The sequence below is a fragment of the Cystoisospora suis genome (assembly GCF_002600585.1).
Source record: "Cystoisospora suis strain Wien I chromosome Unknown contig_1012, whole genome shotgun sequence".
Taxonomy (NCBI): Eukaryota; Apicomplexa; class Conoidasida; order Eucoccidiorida; family Sarcocystidae; genus Cystoisospora; species Cystoisospora suis.
In genome coordinates, this window is record NW_027153813.1 from 1 (window position 1) to 23,991 (window position 23,991).

General features: G+C 47.5%; 3 protein-coding genes across 3 annotated transcripts; 1 reads left to right on the plus strand and 2 right to left on the minus strand.

The window, feature by feature from the left end:
- Positions 1-1,070: 1,070 nt before the first annotated feature.
- Positions 1,071-5,182, plus strand: CSUI_002372 (uncharacterized protein; the record flags this gene model as incomplete). Its single annotated transcript, XM_068062574.1, has 2 exons — positions 1,071-3,578; positions 4,380-5,182. Exons 1-2 carry the CDS (start codon positions 1,769-1,771, stop codon positions 5,180-5,182), a joined length of 2,613 nt encoding a protein of 870 aa, XP_067925448.1. The 5' UTR covers positions 1,071-1,768.
- A 675-nt stretch (positions 5,183-5,857) lies between these two features.
- Positions 5,858-20,169, minus strand: CSUI_002373 (queuine trna ribosyl transferase). The gene is made up of 12 exons (XM_068062575.1): positions 18,998-20,169; positions 17,745-17,819; positions 16,003-16,663; positions 15,111-15,163; positions 13,493-14,058; positions 12,483-12,566; positions 11,681-11,756; positions 10,700-11,053; positions 10,050-10,120; positions 9,287-9,388; positions 7,824-8,274; positions 5,858-7,001 (listed from the first exon to the last, which is right to left on the minus strand). The coding sequence occupies exons 1-11, from the start codon at positions 19,697-19,699 to the stop codon at positions 8,208-8,210; spliced, it is 2,811 nt and encodes a 936-aa protein (XP_067925449.1). The 5' UTR covers positions 19,700-20,169; the 3' UTR covers positions 5,858-7,001; positions 7,824-8,207.
- A 1,343-nt stretch (positions 20,170-21,512) lies between these two features.
- On the minus strand, positions 21,513-23,358 carry CSUI_002374 (microneme protein mic4). Its single transcript, XM_068062576.1, has one exon. The coding sequence runs from the start codon at positions 23,221-23,223 to the stop codon at positions 22,357-22,359; it is 867 nt and encodes a 288-aa protein (XP_067925450.1). The 5' UTR covers positions 23,224-23,358; the 3' UTR covers positions 21,513-22,356.
- Between the last annotated feature and the right edge of the window lie 633 nt (positions 23,359-23,991).

Sequence of the window (23,991 nt, forward strand, 5' to 3'; positions counted from 1 at the left end):
TAGTCATCACGCACTCATTACACAGGATGCCGTCACCAACGAAAAACCCCCCCGCGGCAGATTTTTCGGACTGAGTTCAAGTTTTTAGACCTCCGTGATGACGCCCGTAGGAGCCTAGACTGCCCGGCTTACGGTTTGAGGATGTTGAAAGAATGGAGGGCAACACGTGCCTTAGGGCGGATGCGAAAAGGAAGAGTTAGCGGACTGCAAGGGCACTTGGGAGAGAATACCGCCCCGGTGGTTCTGAGTATCAGCTGCACCCTGTTACTTCTCCGCGACCGCGGGCCGTGGAAGCGCGGCACCAAGAGCAGAAGCGTATGGGCCAGAGCGTGGGGACCACGCTTACTCAACAAGCGGTGGATGTTGTGGCGGTGCTAGACACGAGGGGCGAACCGAGTAACCGGGTAGCTCAGCGGTGCGGACTGGGGAGAAATTCGCTGTAGCGGAAGGATTGCCGCAGGGTTGTGCGGCTGCTCCGCTGGGGAGGCGGCAAAGAGAAGGCGTCTCGTTCCGTGTGGAGGGCTGATGCTGCTCTGCTGGCGAGAATGGAATGGGGGGGAATGATCTTTTCTGTCTTCTTACGGTGGAGAGAGGAGAAAATCCATCTTGTGGGATCCCTGTCGCTCCCAGCGCTTGTGATTAATATACTTTTGAGCATCAAGCGCTCTCTTAGCAGTAGTTACGGGCTACGAGCGGATCGCGGTTGTTGCCGATCGAGCTTGGCGTGGCGGAGCTCACGCCTACCTTGTTGCTTTCATCGATGACTGGTGCGCGGAGACACACGGAGAACGCTTCGCGCGAAACAGCCCGTGAGTTGCTGGCGATAAGACTCTGTGTTGTAAACTTAGTACGGATTCCCAATGCCCGCACGTGGTAACCTGATTCTTTCAGGCACTACAGCGACCTCACTCTCTCGCCTCAGACTTTGGTGGACGGACCACTGGCGTCTCCTGCGGTCTACCTTCAATGGAGGTGCGCAACGCGTTCGAAGACGCGCATGCGCAGAGCAGACGCTGAGACCGTTTCGAGCTGCACGACGAGAAACGCCATATGCGAAACAAAACAGAAGACACTTACCGAAGTGTGAGGCCCTCGGTTTTGACTGTACTTCGCCTGACGTTGGACTAATCCCTCCCTGATGCTTCTTGAAGTCGCGCGGGCTTGTTCCCTCGCTACGGCTGATAGAAAAACTCAAAGACGAAACCTGTCCGGTCCGACTGCGAGTCTGTGCGAACTCATTTGTCAGGGAAGAGCTTGCATGCGGGCTTGATGGAGACAGGGTAACAACACCAGGCAGACGGCCATGAAGGAGAACGCAGGAAGCCGGTAGCGATCTCTGTATAGGCCTAAAGGGTGTCATCCTCTTCCATCCGCCAACAGTTGCCCGAGCTGATGCTTGTCTGGCTTCAGCAGCGCGAAATCTGATGAATTCCTTGTGAAGTAACCAGCTTGTCTCTGCCCGGGTAAATCTATTGCTGCACTGTGACATTTTGTACTTCCTTCTGTCCCCGGTCCAGACCACGACGCGCATTTGGTGCCGCAGTGTTCCTTGTCAATCGTCAAAAGACCGGGTCTGGGCTGCCACGCGCGCGAAAGGACGTCTGCTTTTCTAAGGGCTGATCTGTTTGTTTCTCCCCGTATCGCTTGGGAATAAGCAAGTTACGGTTCTCCATGTACCAGTAGGCGTATATGTACCCTTACAAATGATATAGCTCGCACCCCCCGTCGTCTTCTCTCTTTCCAGTATGCTACTTTTCCTTTGTGAAGAATGATGTCGAAGCTTACACCGTCAGGCTGTCGTGGCTCCACTTCGACACACGAAGGACAGTCAGCCGCTCCGTGCTTCCGCCGTCCATATTGTTGTTCTGTGCCTGCATCTCCATCAGTGGACTTCTGCTCTGAGATCGAACGACGTGCACGTCTTTCGACTCGCAGGATTCATCCACTAGAGCAAGGACCTGAGCTCTGTCTTGTAACTCAGTTTGTCAGGACCACGGGATATGATACTTCCTCACAATCCACATCGTCGACGGCCAATACTAGATCGATCTCTCCTGTCTACCCTGATGACGAAAAACACTCTAGCCACTGTATCTCGAGGAAACCGTTAACTTGTTCGTGTACTCCCGAGTGTCGGAACATTGAGCGGTCACAAAGGGGTCAGGAACAAGGAAGACATCCAGCTGTCCCTGCAAAGGCGAATTATCAGCACCAGGGTCGGTCTCCACTGCTTCTTCTGGCTTGTTGTGACTATTTACTTCGGCGTCTGTTGCCTTTGGTCCTTTTCTCATCTTCCCCCGGTGCAGTATCTAGATCTAGTACTATTGATTCTTCATACTGTATTGAACAGGAAGGGAGAGGTCGTGATTCCCCAGTCATCTGTCCTAAGTGTGGCTGTGAGCGAAGCTCTCTCATTTCTGACGTTAGCAGAAACGTCACGAAAATATTTCCAGATAGTAATACAGCTTTACACCATGGGGCAACCAACGCGTCTACGGCTGCAAGAGACTCTCCGGACTCTTTTCCTCCTTCCTCTGAAGGGCGTGTCTCTTCTTCAGTTGTCACGGGAGATGAGTTGAGGTGTCCATACACCCCAGCACAGCCTACTAAAGAAGAAAGTAACGATAAGCCAGAAAGACGGAACAAGGGACATCAAAGAGATGTCAGGAGGACTTTTTCATTTGCTGATAGGGCCGGTGCATACGCGTTCGTCACAGACCGTCTCCGATCTATCAGACAAGATGCCATACGTTTTCGAATTCCAAGGGAGGATCAGTTTTTACTGTTCCTTCAGTCCGCCCGTTTCCATTTGTTTTCCGAGTATTTCTGGGGTGGAGGGAGGTATGCAGTTTCAGGTGTAATGACACCGCATGCCTCTCCGACTTCGACGAGGGTGAGATATTCTCAGCACAAAGAATTAAGCCAGTGTTCCAAACAACTTTACGAAAGCTCACCTGACGATGAAAGCAACCGCCAACACTTAGAAGAAGTAGATCACACTTCTCCGTCTGTCCTACCTCCATCAGCTGACACCTTGCTACTAGATCCTCTACAGTCAAAAGGGGTGGAGGACTCCACTCAAGAATCTTTCTGCTCAGTTTCGACTTTCAGGCAATCAGGATTTTCTCCTAGTCTGAATCGATTTCTTCTTTCCTCATGTCTGTCACGGTTAGTCGGACTGATATCCCATTGTGCGCGCTCTCTTCAAAGATGTCGAGATGCACGACGCGTCCACGAGAACAGAGGAAAGCAGATTCAAAGGAAAGGACTCTCTCAGGATGATTCTGAGGATGAAAATAGAAACGGACGTTTGATTTCACAATCACAATCGGCATCTTCTCAGGTGTCTCTACAGCAGTTTGCTGAGGGCCTCGGGGCAACTCCAAGCGAGATTGATGAGGTCGTTTCCTTCTTCCTGGTCTTTCAGATGCTTTTTCTGGGGACTCCCGGGCAAGCCTCTTCTTCACGGATAGGGAACTCGCGCGCTGTATGTACACTGCAGGAGGTTATTGCTCCACTCAAAACGTGGTGGCATGAGTTACGCTGGTCGTCCTGGGCTCTCCGCCTTGTTCTTCAAGGTGGGTCTTACCTAGGATTTTGAATGAGATTTGAGAAAAGACGACCTCGGAGTGTACATTTTTTCGTGCCGCACTGCGTCGATAAGCGTTTAGTGCATATGCCGTGTGCTTTTATGAGTCCCTTGGTGGAGTTCAGTGAGTTCCCTAGGGCGGAGGAGCAGTCCAGTCGCTCTGTGCATAGTACTGCGCCACCGGTGACAACACCCCTGCATCGTCATATAAACATATAAACATATTTATGCATATGTATATCAACGTGACTATAAGTGTATGTATCTCTCTTCATATATATGTCGTGTGGGGTGCACAGTTCTGGGCGTGAATCGGCGGAACATACACATCGTTGTATATACAGCTAGCTGTAAAGACTGTATACCTCGTCATTGAGTTACGAGAGCCATGCATGCAATGATGATTGCTTACAATACCTAGACCCTGGTAGTCAGGGTTTTGTGTGAACGAACTAGGTGTTCGAAGTTTCTTCTTTGCATGACACCGAGGTGAAATCACAAATTTTTTTCTCCGTCCTGTCGTCCTGAAAAGCCTTGCTCTCGTCTCTCTCCCTTCCCTTGGCTAGCTAGGGCCAGCTATATGTAGCTGACCAGGTCTATCTACCTATCTATCCACCTACGTGGACACCGGTTGCTCGCCTTTCAATGAACCTTCGGTCTGGGATGCCCAGCCGTAGTCTACTGTAGCCCGTCACACACCTTTAGCACAGCCATGTTTACACCCCGCATCCCGGTCTGAATTGTCTATCTGTATTTCTCTCTGTTCATCTTCTTTCTTGCTTTTCTTCAGCTTGTTCATCTTTTTCTCCAAGGCGATCTCTTCTTGTCCTTTCTTCTTTTCACGAAGAATCCCCGCTTCCTCCCCCTCCGTTTCTCCTTCTGTGTGCGTTTTATCCGCACGTCGATTGTCTCCGTGCGTCGATTCTCTCTGATGTGAAATCGGCAGCCCCCGCAGCAGCTCCAGGCACTCTCATTTCTCTAAGACAACTCCAGCACATCTTAGTGACGAGTACTCTGGAAGAAGCATTCCGTTTTTGTAAGCTCTTAGGTGTCGGTGAGCTGGCATTTACCTTGAAGAAATCCATAGAAAGACGTGAAAGCCAAACGCAAGGGTCGACAAAGAACGATAGCGCGACACACATAAAGCAGGCGGGTCCATCGTATGCCAGCGAGCCCAGAGGAAAGGACGTCTCCTCAAGCCTCGCAGGACACAAGAGTGAATCTGGAAAAGGTGGTGGATTAGACTCTGAACCTTATGTGAAAGAGAGGACACCTCCGGCAAGTGTAAGAGAGTCGACAGAATCACTGCACGCGGTCGGATTAAGGCTTCGGCGAGGAGAAAGCCAACCTGTTAGCTCGAGCTCGAATCAAAAGCGGGAGGAGAAAGACATCCGTGGACCCCAAGGGTACTCTTCTACGAGAGTAGCGCATGAAAAGACTCTGCTTGGTGCAGACTCATGGACACGTTTGCCTCCCGTTTTCTCAACGCTTGCACCACGGAATGCTGAAGAGTTACGTAATCTCTTCATGTGGCCTCCGCCGCTCTCATCTCTTTCTCAGAATGGTGGTGCCCCGGTCTCTTATAAAATCTAAACTGCCCGGAAGAGATACTGTCAAAATGAGTTACTCGCAGGGAAAACAGTTCCAGAAACAACGTAGAGTTTTTCCCTACAAGCATACTAGGACCGAAGTAGCAGCGCTTTCTCTTTCTTTGCGGGACAGACGCTAGACCAAAACCAAAGATGTTGATGAGAGGTGCCGGTTACCTTGAGACCATACTGCGTCCGCGCTACATGTGAGACGGTAGCGACCAGCCACACGGTGAAGTGCTTTTACCTGCCACTTCGAAGCTCCCCAGTTAGAGACCGCCTGGAGCATTCAGGAAGTTTTATTGCTGGTAGTAGTGGTATTCTGCACGGACGAAGAACCTGGTAGAATCCATACTGAGAGCAGTGCATATGAGCTGTCGCGCAGTCACGGTCTTCTCACTACCTATAGATTTCCTCAGAAACCGCAGATCGTATCAAAGACCGGTGTAGTGAGGATCTCGCGCTACGCCTACACTCTGCACTGTCCAGCCGGATGTTTAGTGTCTTTGTGGCGCCAGCAAGTGATACGCTTCCATCTGAAATAAAAAAGCATGACTGCCCTTTTGCTGTTGGGACACGGCCTGCCATGTTGGTTCGAATGCTGTCATGCGGCAAAGGAAACTGCTAAACAAGAAAGATGCATGAACCACACCAAGCCAACCATTTCTACCTATATGGCCTCCTATAATCATGACATTTGAACAGGGCATACGCGTGCTAGTGTTGTATGTATAGGACGTGGCGGTGAATTGTTTTATCAGGGAACAACCGACAAAAGGATAGAAGAGGTACGGTGTGTACTTGACAAAAGATGAACGAGCAATCTTTTCTATTTTGAAGACCTGAGAACTTATACTCACCCCCGACCCATTAAAACGAGAAATGAAGGTGACGTCACTTCAACAAATTACCTTCTTGTTCAAAAGAACACACACAAAAGAGAACTCGGACGTTCGTCTTTCCGAAAGCTGAGCGGGTTGTTGGCACATGTACCAAATACCCATCCCTCAGAAAAAGAGGAACGCGCCATGGTTTTCTCCGTACACACCGTTGTGCGCACTGAGGTCAACCTGTGAGATCTCGCGACAGAGAGACCGGTGCAAGTGGATTTTTATAGTTCATCATCCCTGAAACCAGGCGGCCTTTGCCGAAAAAGGCCTCAGTGATCCTTTCTGGCTCCAGGAGCCCGATTAAACTGATTTTCTTATCCTTCAGAATAAGAAGAGATATTTTGCGAGAGAAAGAGTTCCATTATTGAGTGCCTAGTTTAATTCTAAAGAAGCTTGGCAGTTCCTCGAAATGTTTAGCCACCGCAGCAACCCCATCATGAGGACCTTGTCTGTTCATCCATCGCGGGCAAAAGAGAAGCAGGAATGCTCGTAAGCCTGCGGGCCTCTAGACTTGTGAAAGTTTCGGCGCTTCCCATGACGTACTAAGGCTTGCACTTCTGAGCACGGAACGTCCATGATTGGTGTGCCTCCGCCCGACACCGCTACATGGTTGGTACCCAGTTGTTTCTGGTTGAAGTAGAAGATGGATAGGAAAGGAGAGATGAGAAGAAGGGTATTTCCCGTCAAGCGTTTTTTTTTACAAGATCTTTCTGAGTTGTTGTGACAACGTAGGGGCTCTTCTTACTCCTGTGACTGTCCCCGCTGTAGCTCAACCGCTACAGGTTTCAAGGTGGCTCGACATCCAGTGAATTTCCTCTCTGTCCTCGACATACACATCTTCCGTGCTTAGGAGGAACAACAGAAAGAAGTTCTCTTGAGATAACTCACCCATTTCTTCTCTACAAAGATAGCCGTGTTCCATAATGAAGACACCTGAGCGGAAAGGAGAAAAAGGCAGAAGGGCAGAGAGAATTACTGACATGTATGTAGGCTATCTGCTGATATCTGTTATGTCTCTTGGACTCTAGCCAAGACAAACACAAAGATAGATAGCATCTTTCTCGTCTTTGCATAGAGGACCGGAGTCTTCACCTAGAACGTCAATCAAGTTTTACATGTTTTACCTCCCAGTTCCTCGGACTCTCTTCCGTACACAGGGAGAGTGTGGAGCAGTAGAAAAACAAAGAAAGCCAGAAAGTCCAGAGAGAAGAACTCGCTCGCTCACGTATTTGTACGTAACCGACCTCGTGGAAATCAGAAGAAAGAAAAGCCTCCCGAGAACGCTGGCGGGTTAGTATGAAAGTGAGGAAGAGAAGAGAGTAGATAAGAACTGAAGCCCTCACAACGCTCCTGCACTTCACTTCCTTCAGTTTCTTATCTAGTTCGTTCTCTTGCTAGCTTTCTTTCCGGACTGGCAAGCCGAACGTGTCCAAACAGATACACGGAAATGTACATATATCGATATATAGGCCACATTTTACAGATAGATAGAGTAAAGATAGATATATAGACAGCCTATGTACACATATGCATATACATACATACATACTAGAAGATATGTCATTTGAACTGTGATAAACTCTTATTGTACATTGCCATCAGAATGGATGGCTTTTTCTGCTTACGTCAAATGAAGTATTCTTTCCTTGCCGTGTGTCTCGAGATTAAATAAACAAGGCAGTCTTATCAAAATCATCTACTATATTGTCTTTCTTCTTATTATACAAGAATCTAGGCGTTCCTTCCCTATCTCACCTCTCTTTTCTGGAAGAGATTCAAAGGGAAGAGAGAGAAACCAAATGAAAAGGATAGCTCTTTCATACAAGTTGAAGGAAGATTTTTGATAATACTCCGCGCAGGTTTTTGTCCTCTCTGCGATCTTTTCTCTTTCTTTTCCTTTTTATTTTCATGAGGAAATTCTTCTTCCCTTGTATAACAAGCCTCTACCCTTCCGAGAAGATGTGATACTGTATCTCTCTCATTCTCTTAACTAGATCTCCTTTAGCAAAGATTGAAGCTCTCTTCTCTTACATACAGAGTTCCTGAGAACGTTGATACTATGATGGCATGGCTCTTCTTTAAGTGGGTGAGAAAGAGAAAAAAGAGACAGGCTTCCTTCTTTGTTTCTTTCTATTTCATTTATGACATATCAGGATGAATCCATAGGTCTCTTTCGTTTATAAGACAATTCATCCTGATAGCTTTCCTACAAACGAAACAAGAAGAGAGCGAAAATCCATATCCGTCACACGAAGCGAAGATAGTTATTATTCTCTACACCTGAAAGCCACTCAATGAAGATCTCTCCTTTCCAAGAGAAGAACAGAGTGCTGATCCAAGCTTCAATTCATACCTTTATTTTCATCTTCCCCTCTTTCTCAAACCCTCCGCAAACCACTCTATGCAATACACAGACCTAGGCAGGACCGCTGCATAGAAAAAGCTCTGTATGTGTTTCTACTCGTAAGAAATACGCACTCTGTCCAAATCTCTAGAGCATAGTAGCCTCCAAGCAGTAGCTAGCTCCTTCATTTATCTCTGTTGGCTAGATGTCTCAAACTCTGAACTGAAGCCCCCGACGCGACATACACCAAGATAGACATGGGGAACAAGGAGATACATCCACACTGACGCCATCTACACATGTGTGGGCATCTATAGTATATAAACAGGTCTAGACATATGCGCATATACAGACAGATAGGTAGATGGAGAAACGACATGGCCGTTGCTTTATGCTCTGACAGAAAGTAACTTAGAAATGAGAGAGAGGAATGAGTGAAGAGAATGTAAACAAGCACTAGTCTAGTACTCTCATGATGTCATGATCATCTTCACAGAATAACGAAGAGAGGACCGAGCGATATGAGAAAATGATCATGACTATGGCTCTTAAGACTGATCTCTACTCTCCTATAACTGTCAATGGTGAGGTGCAAAAACTTGGGTTTCAGACTAGATAGAAAAAGATCCGGTTCTCTTGGTTTCGAATCGTTGCTGTCTCTGGAATGATCTGTATACACGTCTCTCTGTAGATAGATGGATAGATAGACATGTATATATGTATACATAAGTTTCACAAGAAGTCGTCTATCTTCCACTATAAGAAGAAAAAGAAGAGAACTTTCACGTGAGACAAGAAAATTTGTACAGGCCGCCACTCAAAAGCTTGCTATAAAACAAGGTGGGTGAGGGCATGCAGGTAGCTTTAGACTCACCTGATACTGAACATAAGACGGTTCATAGTGTAGATATTATGCACAGTGACGAGATACCCTCCTAGATGCTCACGAGACTTCAATAAATAGTGAAGATATCCCCTAAAGAAATACATACATATGTATACTTAGGTACATCATCTTGGAGATAGAACACGGTTGGCGTGAAATGACTGAGGGATACACCCCGTGCGCCTCAAGAATCCGAGAGCTCCTTCTGAAATCTCTCTCTATATAGGTAGGACACATACACGCATATGCCAGCTAGACATGTCTCTTATCATGAATACATGTAGGAGCGCATCTGATCTTTTTCGAATGTCGTATCTATCTCCCTGGTGGATACATGGACGTAAGCCTATCTCTTCTCGTATAGACGTCTATACTTATCAAGAGCGAGTCTAGAGAAGTTTCAGCTTAGCAGATTCGGAACGAGAAGACTTTTTCTCTTACCTTGAAATAACATCGAGAATCATGGGGAGTGAGAGGAGAAGAGAACAGGGGAACTGGTTTCAAAGGCACAGACAAGGGGAGGACCGGAATACATCGTGTTATCTGTTATACCTGTGGAGAACCGGGCCATCTAAGTTGGGACTGTCCAAGAAGAAAGATACACTATACACCCAAGAAGGGAGATACGGGAAAAAGAAGAAAGAGAACCCTCATACCCTTCACATAGATCGTAGCTCTATACAGAGTGTCTCTTGCATACACCTCTATTCTCTCCATGTTTCTTTCTCACCCTCTCTGGAGACTCGCTTACCTACTATGATTCTGACATGTCGAGCATCGACACTCTCCTAATATAGGGCGATCATCGTACTTGAAGGCTGCCTGAGAAGAAGAAAAAGAAGAACGGCGGAACCAGAAGATAGAAAGACTTGGGGAACTCAGAAGAAGTAAAGACAGAAGAAACAGGAAAAGACGACAGAGAGAGAGAGTCACACCGTCTACACGAGATGAAAAATATGTGTTACGCAACATAGAGAGGAAGGATGTGGAGAAGTCTATAAAGGAAAAGTGAGAAGAGAGGGAGGACTGAAGCAAGAGAAATTCAGACATACAGACTCTTCTGTATATACACATATATGAGGAGACGTGTATAGAAGATTGTTCTTTTCGAACTTCTGATGTGTACAGCATGCAGGCGATGTCCCTGGAAATCGTCTTCGATGGTAGGGAGGTTAGCCGAGAATAGGCAGGAAGAACAACGAGGGAGAGAGGCGGCACAATGGAAGAGACTTCATCTAGATGGATGGTAGACAAGAGCGCTGATTCACACATGAACAGAACCCCTTTTATCTCTATATATCCTCTGTCTACTTCTTTCAATGCCTTCCGTTGATGTGTATATTGTCTCTCTTATCTATCAATCCATCTAACTGAAGCCCCCTTTATTGTTCTCCACCTTACATTTCTTAGGTCAATGTATTCCTTGGGTGTTTGAGATGCAATAGGAAAGACTCTAACAGAAGAAGACATTCTCTTTGTGTGGTATCCTCTCGATCCTTCTTCTATACGTGACATAGCTTCCTCTCTCTCTCCTGTCATTCCTTCTCTTTCTATTCTTCTTCTTTCATCTCCTCCTTCTCCTCTTTTCTCTCCGATAGACGTAGAAACATGTCGTAGTTCCGTTGAATCGATCGTAGCTGAGGGGGGTACACGAGAAGAGCCTTCTCTATCAGCATCCCAGAAGGTCCGTGGAACCAAAGCACTGCCGTGACGACCTGCTCGTGTTGGATGGACACAATCGAATGTATCGATACCCTGGAAATGGAGGAGAGAGGAAAGAAGAAAGAAAAGAAGAAGACAAAAGATGTCTCTTATCGTCTTTTTTTTTCACTTAATGTACGTACACTGCAATCCAGAGGGAGACAAGCAATTTTCATCCACTCTCGGGATATCTTAGAATTAACAAGATAAATACAGTCACAGGGAAGACGCTTGTGATGTATGGCGGGCATTAGCACAGAACTACGCGTCAGTAGAGGCATGCACAGGGGGAGAAATAGAGCTGTTGCCGAGAGATAGAAAGAGATGAAGGGAGAGATAAAGAAAAAAGACAGCGATACGAAGATAGAGAGGGACAGAGAGAAGGAAAGAGAGATAGACGGAGAGAGCGACGGAGAGAAAGAGAAATAGAGGAGGTATATAGAGAGAGAAAATGAAAGGAAGAGAAGTGAAGAAACTGCAGGAGAGCTGTCTTTGGTTGTCCATATCTTCCGTCTGACCAGGTAAGTTTCTCTTCTCTAAGCTCGTCAGCAATTTTCTTAGATTGTTGAAGAGAATAAGAAAGAAAGGACATAGGAATGCCAAGCATAGTGAGACAGAAGAATATTCCGCCTACCCACTACCTTAACGTGTTGAGTGGGTGTACCTACACCAAGACTTTACCTGTAAGACACCATGGAAAATGTCACGCATCCCCCCTATCCCAAGAAGGTGAATAGGTCGATCTCTTCGAAGCTGCCTAGAAACGAAAGGAGAGAAACGAAAAAAGAGACACAGAGGCAGATCCCCCTTGTGTGGATCATTCCTTAAGAAGCGTTGATGGTCACAGATGTATATATATATATATATGTTTTCATACATACAGAAAGAGAGAGACGAGTGATGGATGGATCGGTAGATAGATATGTAGACTTACGTACGCAGAAAGAGAGTGAGATGTATACGAAAGAGAACTGCAGAGAAACGAAAGGAGGGAACCGCTTCCTCAGAGAGACTGCTCTAACAGTTTTCACTGTTAGATTTTGTGTGCTCAAGACAAAACATCGTAGCCTTCTTCCTCCAGCAGCCATATATGCGAACCGTCTCCTTGCTACTTATGTAATGGCAGCCCATAGATACGTATAGACACATAGGAGAAAACGCTCTCTAAACATTCACATTCTTTTTGTGTCTCAATCTCATACCCCAGAAAAGACAATGAAACAAGGACCATCTCAGCCAACTTCGGCCCCATGTGAGATATCTGTCTATCTATCTATCTATAGACAAGTGTCCACCAAGACTACCTTTCGTTTACACATCTCTTGCTGGATGCCTCTCTATTACACATACATACCTCTACAGTCGCAGTACCCCTGATACCCAGCAATATATATCGGAGAAAGTTAAACGTGGTGAAAGCTTCTCTATCTACGCAAAGGTAGCTAGATGGAAGAGGCCTCCACACCGTTCCCCCCTGCCTTACGCTGCAGTTTCAGCTACGACTGCATGCATCTGCTGGCGGTCGGCTCCTAGACTTCCACCAATGGCAGCTCCGAAGAAGGCATGTCTAAAGGGCAAAAGAAGAAAAAGAATAAAGAGAGAAAGAGAAAAACAAGACGACCATCTAGCGTGCCTCGCAAGAGTATTTATCCTGAAGATCTGGAAAAAGATATCTTCAAGGAAGTGCGGCTGGAGGACATCTTTGGACGAGTAAGAAATTCACTCCAGCAGAAGCACGTACCTGTCTCTGGCTCTCTCTACATACATGCTTATGGGCAAACGAGCCCCGGGGTGTTCTCTATATATACCACGCATGCGCATGCAGGTTATGAAGCCGACGGTGGGGATGGATGTATGTGTATCTGGAGTTTTCTCAGAAGGCGAACGACCCCTAGGAAGAAACGCACTCTGCCCTATGAAGAATAGCTAGCCACCTACATATGTAGAGCGCTGCTCGCGTTCTCTTGGTATAGCCGTGTGTCGTAGTTGGAGTACCCCCGCTAGAGAATGAAAAGCATAAGAAATGCTAGAAACCTCTAACTGTAAGGTAGGCTCAAGTAGACAAGGGGTGACACCTTGTTAGTCGTCTAGAAAACTCGTGTATGTATATATATATAGATATATAGAAGTGTATTCTCGTATATGCATACACGCAAGCAGGCGCACATGGTGAAAACTGTTGAAAAAGAGAGGGTTCCTTTGTACACGAGGACACAAGATTCCACCCTGCGACTCTATGCATCAGAAAGATCCGGTCCTCACTGCAAATATTTCGACTCGATAACATGAACACAAACACGGGAGACCACTTCTAAACATTATCTATCTATCTATACCTCCAGGAGACACACTACTACCCTTTCCATGCATCTCCGACTGAACCTACGCATGAATATATATATATATATATATATATATTCCTACATGCTTATAAATGTATCTGTGTGTACTTGCATATATAGACATGCATATAACCATAGAATTGAGCCTTACTCATTGACAAAAGCTACACTTTCTCTCCTCAGATCCGGATGGACACCTCCCTGTACAACTCCATACAACCCTTGCTGCGGATAATGCACGACCGGCGGGCGTCCTGAACCTCTTTCACAAATCGCGACTTCTTCAGATTCTTTGAGATCTTTCGTTCTCTGAGAATTTCTGCATATTGGACACCGTTCTTTGAAACTATCCATCCTTGTCTTTCTTCTTCCTCTTCTTCTTTCTTCACCCCCATGATCATTCTCATCATCCGCGTGGAGACAGAACTTGTCGGGAGAGTATGAGGGGTGTGTCGTACGGGGTTTTTGAATTGCATGCCTAGCTGGATATGGTTCTAGACTCGTCGAGTCTACGGAGCTAGGTAACGAAGAGAGGCATGGTGAAAGGATAGAAGGAGACGGAAACCAAGAAGAGGAGCAGCTAGTTGCGGTAGTAGAAGAGACGAGTGAGAATTTCGGAAAGACAGAAGGTGGGTCATTTCTCCGAAGTTTCTCAAATGCATCGAGGCATCGAAGCTCCCATCGATGGGATCGATACATCGATTCTGCAGTGTAGGTCTGAAGAACCAAAGCGAGAAAAAGGAAAAGGAGAGAAGAAGAAAGTCAAGTTCTCTATCCCTTCTTTCTCCTTACACCCGTAAACGAAAGAGTATACATCGAGCAAGAGAAAAATAGAAAGACACACTCTTCCCTTACGCGGAAGCCATCCATGAAAGGACTCTACAGTGCAGATCTAAAGAAAAGAAAAGCAGGAGAGAAAGAGAGCAGAGAGAAGTTCTTGCCCCCCTCTATTCTTCGCTCTCGTATTAGTGATGTAGACACGCAACATGTGAAGCTAGTAACAGATACCGAGCAAGAGAACAGGAAGTACGCCTTGGTTAGCGCACAACATATAGTTAGAGAAGTAAGTGCTGGGTGGGAATTTACGACGTTCTCTGCTACTACTGCATAGTGTGTCTTCGAGTTTATTTATTTTAGTTCATATGATTCGAGGAATGTACAACAGTAGTTACAGCTATTTAACTACTGCCTGGTTTATAGACACTGTCAAGGGAGTGGGGCATCGACGATGAGGAAACCATCGAACCTCTCAGTATCGAGAAGGGACTCATGTGTGTACTAAGCAGAGTTGTTTCTTCTTCGTTCACCAAGCAAGGAGGAGAAGAAGATTAGATGGAGCAAAGGGAGAAAGAGAAGAAGACGAAGAAGAAAGAGAAGGGGAGAAGAAGACGACGAAGTGAAAGAGAAAAACGCTAGACGATTTCCTAGGTGAGGGAAACTGCCGATGTGCTAAACCCCTCATTCGTGTGTGAATTCTCTTGTTGATCTTCAGGGAAAACGACTGAACGCTTCGCACCCTCGGAGCCTTGCTCATAAAAGATATACTGGCAGTGCACGAATTCTTCATACACGTGGACAGAGAGATAGATACAGAAACAGAGAGACTGACAGGGAGATAGACAGGAACGTCATAGATCGATAGATAGATAGACATGAAGGACAGAGATGTCGAAAGAGAATCTGACAGCCTGGAATGAAGAATAACGGAAGGAATGTAAGAGAGAGGTCTCGAACCTGCAGTCCCTTCTCTTCTCTCTTTGTTTCCCTACCTTATCAGCGCTGAAAGGGGTGCATTCATCAAGTGCTACAATCAGATCAGCGCCTGAGACGAAGAAGAAACAGGTGTACCTACACCACTCCACTTCCATGCATGCACAGAGGTGAAAGAAAATACACAAAGTCTCCTGACAGAGCGCGTATATACACACCGTTCTCCTAACAAGGAGCAGAAGACTTGCACGACTATAGGAAGAGACACATGCACATGTATTCGTGTGATGTCTCGTCACCCCTGTCACAAAGAGTATGAAAGGAGAGAAAACAAGAGAAAACAACTTCTCTACTCGTGTCTGTACAAGGATGTGCATGCAGTCTATTCTGCACAAACTCCTCTGATATTTCTAGTGACTACGAGGAGAAGCAGGACACGCGGAGTCTATGGAGCGAAGAGTGCAAGGGAGGAGAGCTGTATGTACACCCGGTGCTGCGTTCACGCCCTGAAAGCTAGATGTGAACGATAGACTCATGCTGTAGATCATCTTCTTTCCTGGTGCTCAAAAACAGAGAGCCCCCGACCTACTTTTGGAATATACGAGAAGGGGAAGGTGCGTGTGTGAGTGAGCGACTACACACACATCCCTAGATATGAAGGTATGTGTACATGGATATACATGCGTAGACAGATAAACAGATGAAAATATATGTATGTGTACATGTGTATGCACATATGTGTGCTGATGTGCGCATATGATGGCTATCACGCAAAGAGAGGAAACAAAGTAGATCGCGCCTTTCCAAAGATAGAGGATATCTGGTACATTACATGAATGAAGAAATCTTGATTAAGAGATGACTCTAAGGTATGTCCTGTGTGTAATATGTATGAGTCTGTATGGATATGTATGAATATGTGTGTACGTATGTACATACCCGTGAGCTTACCTAGCTGTCGTTGTGTTTTCATTGCCATCTCTGGAGTCAACTGAATCACCTCCCCGGTATGGTAACTGCGAAAAGTCGCACCGTCTTCATTCAACCCCAGTAGAAGAGAAGGAGCATCTGAATCTTCTTCTACTGTAGCACCCCCCGTTGTTACCCTGTTCTCCATCTCTTCATTTATCACAATACCGTCTCCTTTCTCTTGAGAATTACCATCTCTACTCTTGCGGTTCTCTACCGAAGTTACCCCTGTCTGACTATCGTCACTTGAAGAAGGGAGTCCAAAGTCTTCTTTCGATAAAGGGTTTTTTTCTCCTGATACGAGGAAGTCTCTGTCTTTCTCTTTTTCATCCAAACAGTCACTTTCGCTTCGTCTTGTCGATGACTTCAAGCTACCACTAGCATCGATGGCTGTTTCGGCTTTCGAGATCTCCCCACAATCGATTGCCCTGACCCCACAATCGATTCTTCTCATCTCTCCATTGTCGGATCTCTGATATTGAAGTGAATGCCTTCTTGGGGTCTTCTTTTGATCTCTCTGTCTACTCTTAACTCGTTTTCTACGTCTACCCTTAATTTCATCTGCTACACCCCCATAATGAAGAGAAAAGATCTGATACCCTCCGCTGTCTGTAAACATGGGACCGTGCCATCCTGTGAAGTGCTGAAAAGAAGAAGAGAAAAGAGGATAGGAGAAGAAATGAGGATAGTGAAAGGAAAGGGAAGAAAGGCTTGTAAATGAAGAAGAAAGTGAGGCGGCAATGAGGACAGCATGCACTGAATTCAAAGAGATTTCTTTTCTGAAAGACAAGGGAGGCAGGAAGACAAGTGATGAACGAACTGAGAAGATTGAAACGGTAGCGACGTCCTACTATAGCATGAAAGAGAAAACAGCCCTCTATATATGACAAGAGAAATTTCTTTCTTGCTTCATGTTTAACTGAGGTACGGATTTATAGGGCACTTGACAGTCAAAAGAGACCAGGTATGCGTATCGGTACACCTATCTATCTATCTATCTATCTAGGTACAGCGGATACGAGAAGAAGTGGGACTGCACATACCCATGTTATACGCATCTATGCGTCTTTCTACAGGGTGTATATATATACAATATAGACTATATACACGTGTGCATGGAGGCATATATATATAGATATATATATATATGTATGTATGTACACATATATATATACAGACCCTTAAGAAGAAAGTGAGAGAAAGAGCGACTCTTACAACACCAGTGAACAGCTATCTATACAAGAGAACTGAGGAGAGACGCGTGCAAGCATAGTGAAGATATGAGCAGCCTAGAAAAGAAGAGAGACACGAACCCATTGAGATGTAGCAGATTCACCCCATCCGTATGAGTGAAAAATCCAGCCTATACAAGGATAGAAGCGAAAGAGAAAAAGACGACAGAAGAAGCCTCGACTCTTGAGGTGTACGTATGTCCTGAAGATGAGGACAAAGAGACGTTGACCGTCCTTTTGTGTCTTCTTCTTTTCAGATGTTTTCTTCGGAATCTTATAGTTCGCCCTCTTTTTGGAAGAACTTTCTATCCTATTTGAAGTGTTTTCCCCCCAAGCACACATGACTGCAGCACCAGCAACAGATCGCTGACCAGAGAGAACCCAACGACGTAGATCTAACTCTAGACCCGGGAGACAGCGTGTATACTTCTAGGCATGAAAGAGTTGAAGATAAAAAACTAAGAGAAGAACAGGGAGAAGACAACTTATTACCTGGAGGCCTCCCATTCGTTCAATGGCGTCAGGACCAGGAAAAGCAAGCAGGTGATATGTGTTTGCAAGAATAATCTGTGTAAGAAGCGACACATGTTGAAGAGACTAGATCTCCGTATACATACATATACATATATACAGATGTATACAGAGACATAGAGATCCGGGCCATGTGAAGGCGATGAGAAAGATATAGGTTTCGATGTAGGTAAAGGAGTGAAAAGGAGAGATGTCCTTTAACTATGGTTGTTTGGACGGGCGGTACTGGTTAGACTCACTTCGTATAGAGAGTCTGAACCACGTGGCTACCAGTGTAACTGTTGAGGAGAGTCAGGGTGAAGAACAGCAAGAAATCTTCTCCCACTTAAACGGGGTGTACATACAGAGTTCTTATATATGGTATACGAAGCCAGACCCGCACAACAGGAACGACACAACGCGGAAGAAAGACGGGAAGATCAAGGGAGCCTTATGGAAGATATTCATCGCCATCACCTCTCTTCTTAGCAATACACCTGTCTATCTATCTGTACGCCTCAGAGAACTATGACTACGTAGATGTAGATATACACCTACATACGTATCTATAGGTGGACAGACATACATAGATGACCGTGACGAAGGACAGCTGTTAGGCTTGAGCCAGTTTGTCCAGTTGGGTCATGTCGATGCGGTGAGCTGTCTTTCAAGGCCGCAGCGGCTCAAACTCTATACCTCGATCAGAGGCCAAGTTACAGGAGTCTTCTCGGCTTATCAGGAATTGAGAAAGACAGGCATTCACAGCTTCACACGTACCGCCCGTCATCCTCCGTGACCTGCTCAGATCACATAAATCTATACAGATATCTAGATGGGTAGATGTCCACCTACGCTTGTTGAAGTGTATGTACACGCGGTAACTAGAAGGTGCATCATCGTAGTGTCTCCACCTATCTAGCTGGATGCCCAGGGAACAGTGTTCCCATGAAGAAGTATGAACTAAGCCACCAGTCATGCAATACCAATCCAAGTAATGCGATTGTATTCGGTTCTTTACAGGGGGGCCTCGAGAAGGACCACCCAGAGAGATTCGCCATTAATTCTCTGATGTGACGCGCGGTGTGGGATGATAGATGGCTAGAAGGAATGGAGATAGATAGATATACACGAGAGACAAGAAGAGAGGAATTCTAGGGAAGAATATGATACCTGAGTGCCAGCATAGATATACACGAGAGACAAGAAGAGAGAAAATCTAGGGAAGAGTATGATACCTGAGTGCCAGCGTCTCTGAGCGCGTCAACAGAGACACCTTTGACAGCTGCCTTCGTACCGCAGAAGATGAAATTAGGAGTTTGCACATTCCCAAAAACCGTGTGAATCATCCCAAGACGTGCTTTTCCTTGACTTGAGCTCATGGCATGTTGTCCCTCTAAAACCCTGCCGGTCGAAAGTCGTTGTCCGCGTGAGAAGTCTCTGTTCAGAGAAGGAAGAGCCTCGTCTTTCTCCTCTTCGGACACGGAGACGGGTAGCGGGGAGAAATTCCACGAGGAGAAGAGCGGAGATCCTGTCCGTGTGATTTGTGTGTAGTAGTATGTGCCACAAGGGAGCAGTAGGGAAGTCTTGAAAAAGTGAGAAGAACAAGGCTGGCGTTGTTCGGATTCCATACCTCTTGCTCTTTCATGAAGACGAGGAAACGAAAGAGGTAAACGCAGCTCTTGAGGGAAAAGAAGTGAAAAGCAGGTTTCTCGCGTTGTCATTGATAACAACGGTGAAGAAGTCCGCGTCGTCGCCAACGACGGACTCCTATATGGCAGACGTGTGGATGCGAAGTTTTGAAAAGTCGGGAAGAAGAGTGAGGACTGAGAAGAGAAGGATGCAACTTGAACGACAGAGATACGGAGGAGGAGTGAGACAAGATGAGATAGAAAGAGAAGGCAGATGGCGTGAATGCCCCGCGCCGGGGAGATCTGCATTGTGTTTCTTGTAACAGAATAGAGCTGAGAGGAGGGGAAAAGAAGTGAGAGACGTATAAAGAACCTGCAACAAAAACGACAAGAGACGAAATAAGTATGTTTCTCTGCTACAAAAACTTTTTCTAGGTCGTACTGTCTGGCAGCATCTTCGCATCTTGAAGACAAGCGAACAATCTCCGTCGATGCTGCGAACGCTTTAGAGTCGTTGGAAGCATGATGACGGCAACAACCGCGTCTTTTTAGTGTGTCAGTAACGGCACTTTCAGTTGAGAGGGCACGTCTGCAAGTACCGACAGGCTCTACAGATCAGTCCCAGTATGATCTGGTACGAAAAAGGAATGCGAGGAAAGATGAATCGTCGAAGGTACTTCGTAGTAGCTGAACCGGCCCATCAGGTCTCTTGCAGCTGTCCCCTGCCGGCGCGACGCTGGTGTGCAGAGACAGACGCCACGCAGTTCCGAGACATGAACATGCAAGCAAGCCACACCATAAAAGCAGTCGAACGAAATGGATGAACTGTACACAATTGACAGCCATACTGTTGTCGGAGTCAGAACGCTACATGTATTGGAGTATGAGAGCAGAGACAGTGCCAGCAACCCACAATTCCACGGCGTTGCACGCCCCAGCATCAAGGCTGTCTTCCCATGAAACAGGGGGGAAGGCGGTAGCACTTCACGGTCACAAGGGTTAGCAGCAGGTAGCTACCCTTTTTACCATTACCCCCTGCGCCCTAGAGACTGTCTTTGCGGTCTCAAGGTTGCGTAAGGGGCCGAGCGAAGAAGCACTGAATATAAGCATCCAGTGTGGCTGAGGTACCAGTCGGCGTGACCTGGGCGGTAGATTTTCAGCCGGTTAGCGGCTGTTTCTCGTAGGGCTAGGGAGCCAGACAAGGTTTCAACCGTCGCAAGCTGGTTTATCTGGGTTTCCCAGTCAGGGCTCTTTATGGCGAAGGTTTCCTCAGCGTGCGAGTTGATTTCTGAAGCCGTGGACCGTTTTCGGGTTCGGACCACTAGCGGACCACGACACCGCACTGCAGCAGCGGTAGCACTGACGTCAGTTCTATCTGATTCGTGGTTCCATGCTTCTCTCCGGCTGCGAGACTTGAATGTATACGACTCCGAATGAACACGGAACCTGAGCGGCCCATAGTTGTCAGGAAGGACGGCCAAAGAAACTCGCCCCCTAAAACTACGTGTCTTCGTGAATTGCTATTTAGCTATGGCCTGAAGGCGGGCGCGAAACGTAGCGCTCACCGCTAAGGCGCCTTCAGTGCAGCAGCCATACGTGCAAATTGCCGTGGGCGCATCAGGTAATGGTACGCAGGGGCACACCGTGGCCGGCTAGTGTCACTTCCACAGTGTTGATTCAGTTGCTTTAGGAGCGAGCGGGGTTTCTGTCGAGGTGTATCGGCAGGGGAATCCACTTTGAGTTTCAGAAAGAAGTTCTGTCAGTGATCGCACGGTACAAGAATAGAAACCTGTGGTTACCAGGCACCCTGTAGGCCCGAAGAAATCAGTCCTGACAAGCCGGCCCAGGCCAAGGTGTATCGCGGCAGACTGCCAGTGTCCTTTGGTGCTGCCCTGCAGCTGCGAGCAAGGTAAGCAGGAAAGGGCGACTGGAGGTGGAACTAATCTGTCTTCTTCCGGTGTCTAGAAGCGTCGTTTCTTCCCTCCCGGACACTACGGTCACTCCGTTGTGGCTGCTTCTTGGCCATGGAGGCAGGCGGGTACTGGAAGCTGAGTGACTTAGTCTTATAGCTTACGACAGGGAAACACGCAGTTACAACGGGGGCGCGGTCGTTCCGAGATTGAGACGGCATGATGAAGCTGGAGAGCACTGGATAAAGACAGATCGCGAGCCATAGATGTAAAGTGCTTGGGCTTCACCAGTACTGCGGGAAAAACGAGAAGAAAAACAAACTCGCGAGACAACGCACTCTTTATGGCCAAAACCTAGACGGTTCCCCTGGCCGGACGGCGGCTGCCCCTTGATGAAAGCTGCATTGCGCGACACCCTGTTACGCCGCATGGCCGGCACGGATGCTATTGTTAGCCTGGAGCTTCAGGCAGGCAAAGGCACCTGACAGTTCACACCGTACACACAGTAGACACATGAGCCCTCCCCCTACCCCCATTTGCGGAAACTCCGAACTACTATAAAGTAGGGGGGCGCATCATCATGACTGCGCAGGAACTGCGTTCACAGGAAGGATCAAAACAAAACACATATCACCACCCGACTGAACACCGGGGCCGTTCTACAATTAGCAGGTTACATGGCAAAAGAACGCAGGCAGCGTCTCGCCCTGGGTTTTTGCTGCATTTACAGTTGCGAACCGAAAACCTTTCAGAAGAGGGACCTCTCCTCGAAGACAGCGCCCAGTAATAAACGCTCGGCCGCCCCAGCACAAAAGACATCTTCGTACATCCCGCCTCCTTGAGCGTTGTCTGAACGGACGCAACTATGCGCTTAGCCCCAGCAAGCAGCTCCCCCTTAGAGTGGGACTCTTGATCATTCGTCCAAGGAAGGTGTCAGTGAGGCCGCACGACGCGACGGAACAGCAGTTTCCTTCAGGGGGTTCAGACCGTTTCCTGGAAAAGTAGAAATGTGCACATGAACCACATTCTCCCCCCTCCCGTCGTGTGATCCTGCCACTAGTACTTGGGGTCAGGTATTCTGCACTCACAGGAACGAGTCCCTGCCGACACGTTAGCGTCATCCTGCAACGATATCGCGCCCGAGTGGAGCAAACACTCGTGCTGCCAGTGCTTGTATGAAAAGTGAGTACACTGGGGATCACCCCGACACCTCCTGGCGCACTCCTGTGGTGCATTGACGCTTCCAATCGTCCGATGCACTGCGGCAGTTGATGCTTTTCCCCGGTGCAGGCATGGCAGTCCGACGATTCCCTTGGGAGTGGTCGTAGTCATGGGGCGCCCCGTCTTCAACTCGCACATGTGTGTTTCTGTGTAGTAGTTATAGTGCGAACAAGTTGACGACTCCTGGCACATCCCGGCGCAGCTTCCTAGCGACGACGCTCGGACTGGCGGGACTGTACCCGAGTTACTTGTTCTGGCGTTTCGAAGCACGCACAACGGGATCGTTTTTGTTCCCTGTGAGTCGCTCACCTTGGGTACACTTTTCTTCAGATAACAGTACTTCGATAGCTCAGTATACGATATATGAGTGCAGCACGGGTCCTCCCAGCAATTCCAGTAGCACTTTTCAATCGAATCCACTGGACCGGCAAAGCAATTGGGTGCCCCGGAGAACTTGTTGGTTTCAACTGCTAGGTCTGGTGGTAACGTCCAAACCAGTCTGTCCGACTTATCCTTGCTAGGTTCGTAATTGGTCGAAGATGGGAGAAGTCCACTGCGCGTCCGTACCGCGTGCCCCGGGACGACAGCTGGAGAGCAAGCAGAAAAAAGCCCGCAAGCCACAGCAAAGAAACACGAAACCGGCTGCATGTTAGGTAAACGAAGAGGAAGCGAAAGAAAAAGGGACGCTCCACAAAACTTCATTCATTATAGAGAAGAGCCCTTCCTACAGGGAGGCTACGAGCATTTGTCTCTTTCTGTCGATCGACGCTCTTTCCTTGTGCCACTGGAAGGGGGCGGGCGCCGGGGGGGCTGGCTGCCGGTCATGGCGTCCGCCGCCGTCCGCGGATGCTAAAGCCACCTCCGCCCACCCACTCTCAATCGGCCCCCATCGATACAGCGGGGAGAAAGCTAGGAGACGAGGTTCTTCCGCTTCAGAAAGCTAAACGGGGCGTTGCCACCGGGCATGCGTCCCTTCTCGCTGGCCCTTTCAAGGTCTGACGAGAGCAACCGACCAGCCAGGCCCTACTAGGATCGATTTCTCGTAGTGCTCAAAGGAATAAACTGCTACGCGGGAGTCAGGAGGTCCCTAGTGGCTTACAAGGGTGCGAATTTGACTATTTTCTCCGCCATTCCAAGAACTCAGAGCGTCGTGTCTACTTCTTTTTCTGGCTATGATTATACTAGCATCGCCAGTCAGCGGGAGCTACTCCCCTTCCTTTGGGGCTTCGACTGCGGTAGTCAAGTCGGAATACAAACCATGATAAACCGGAAAACCGTATCAAGAGAAGGCACCGTGACACCATCGCAGTTCATACCCACTAATGTCGTAGCCTGCGTAGAGCCACGCCGACACTGGTGTTGTCCAAGTGTTCCTTGCTGGAAGATGATCGATTGCAAACGGTGCCGTCTCTTCTTGCCTAAAGCTTGTGCGTCCCGGCATGAAAAGCGGCCCCTGGGTGCCGGGATACC

Excerpts from the sequence above, each read along its gene's own strand:
- CSUI_002373 (XM_068062575.1), bottom strand. The coding sequence starts at position 19,699 with ATGCAGATCTCCCCGGCGCGGGGCATTCACGCCATCTGCCTTCTCTTT. Across the intron at positions 15,164-16,002 it reads GAAAACACAACGACAGCTAG|GCGCTGATCTGATTGTAGCA; the intron begins GTAAGCTCACGG and ends TCTTCGTCTCAG. Across the intron at positions 12,567-13,492 it reads AGTGTAGCTTTTGTCAATGA|ACATGCCTTCTTCGGAGCTG; the intron begins GTAAGGCTCAAT and ends TTTGCCCTTTAG.
- CSUI_002374 (XM_068062576.1), bottom strand. The coding sequence starts at position 23,223 with ATGAAGTTTTGTGGAGCGTCCCTTTTTCTTTCGCTTCCTCTTCGTTTA.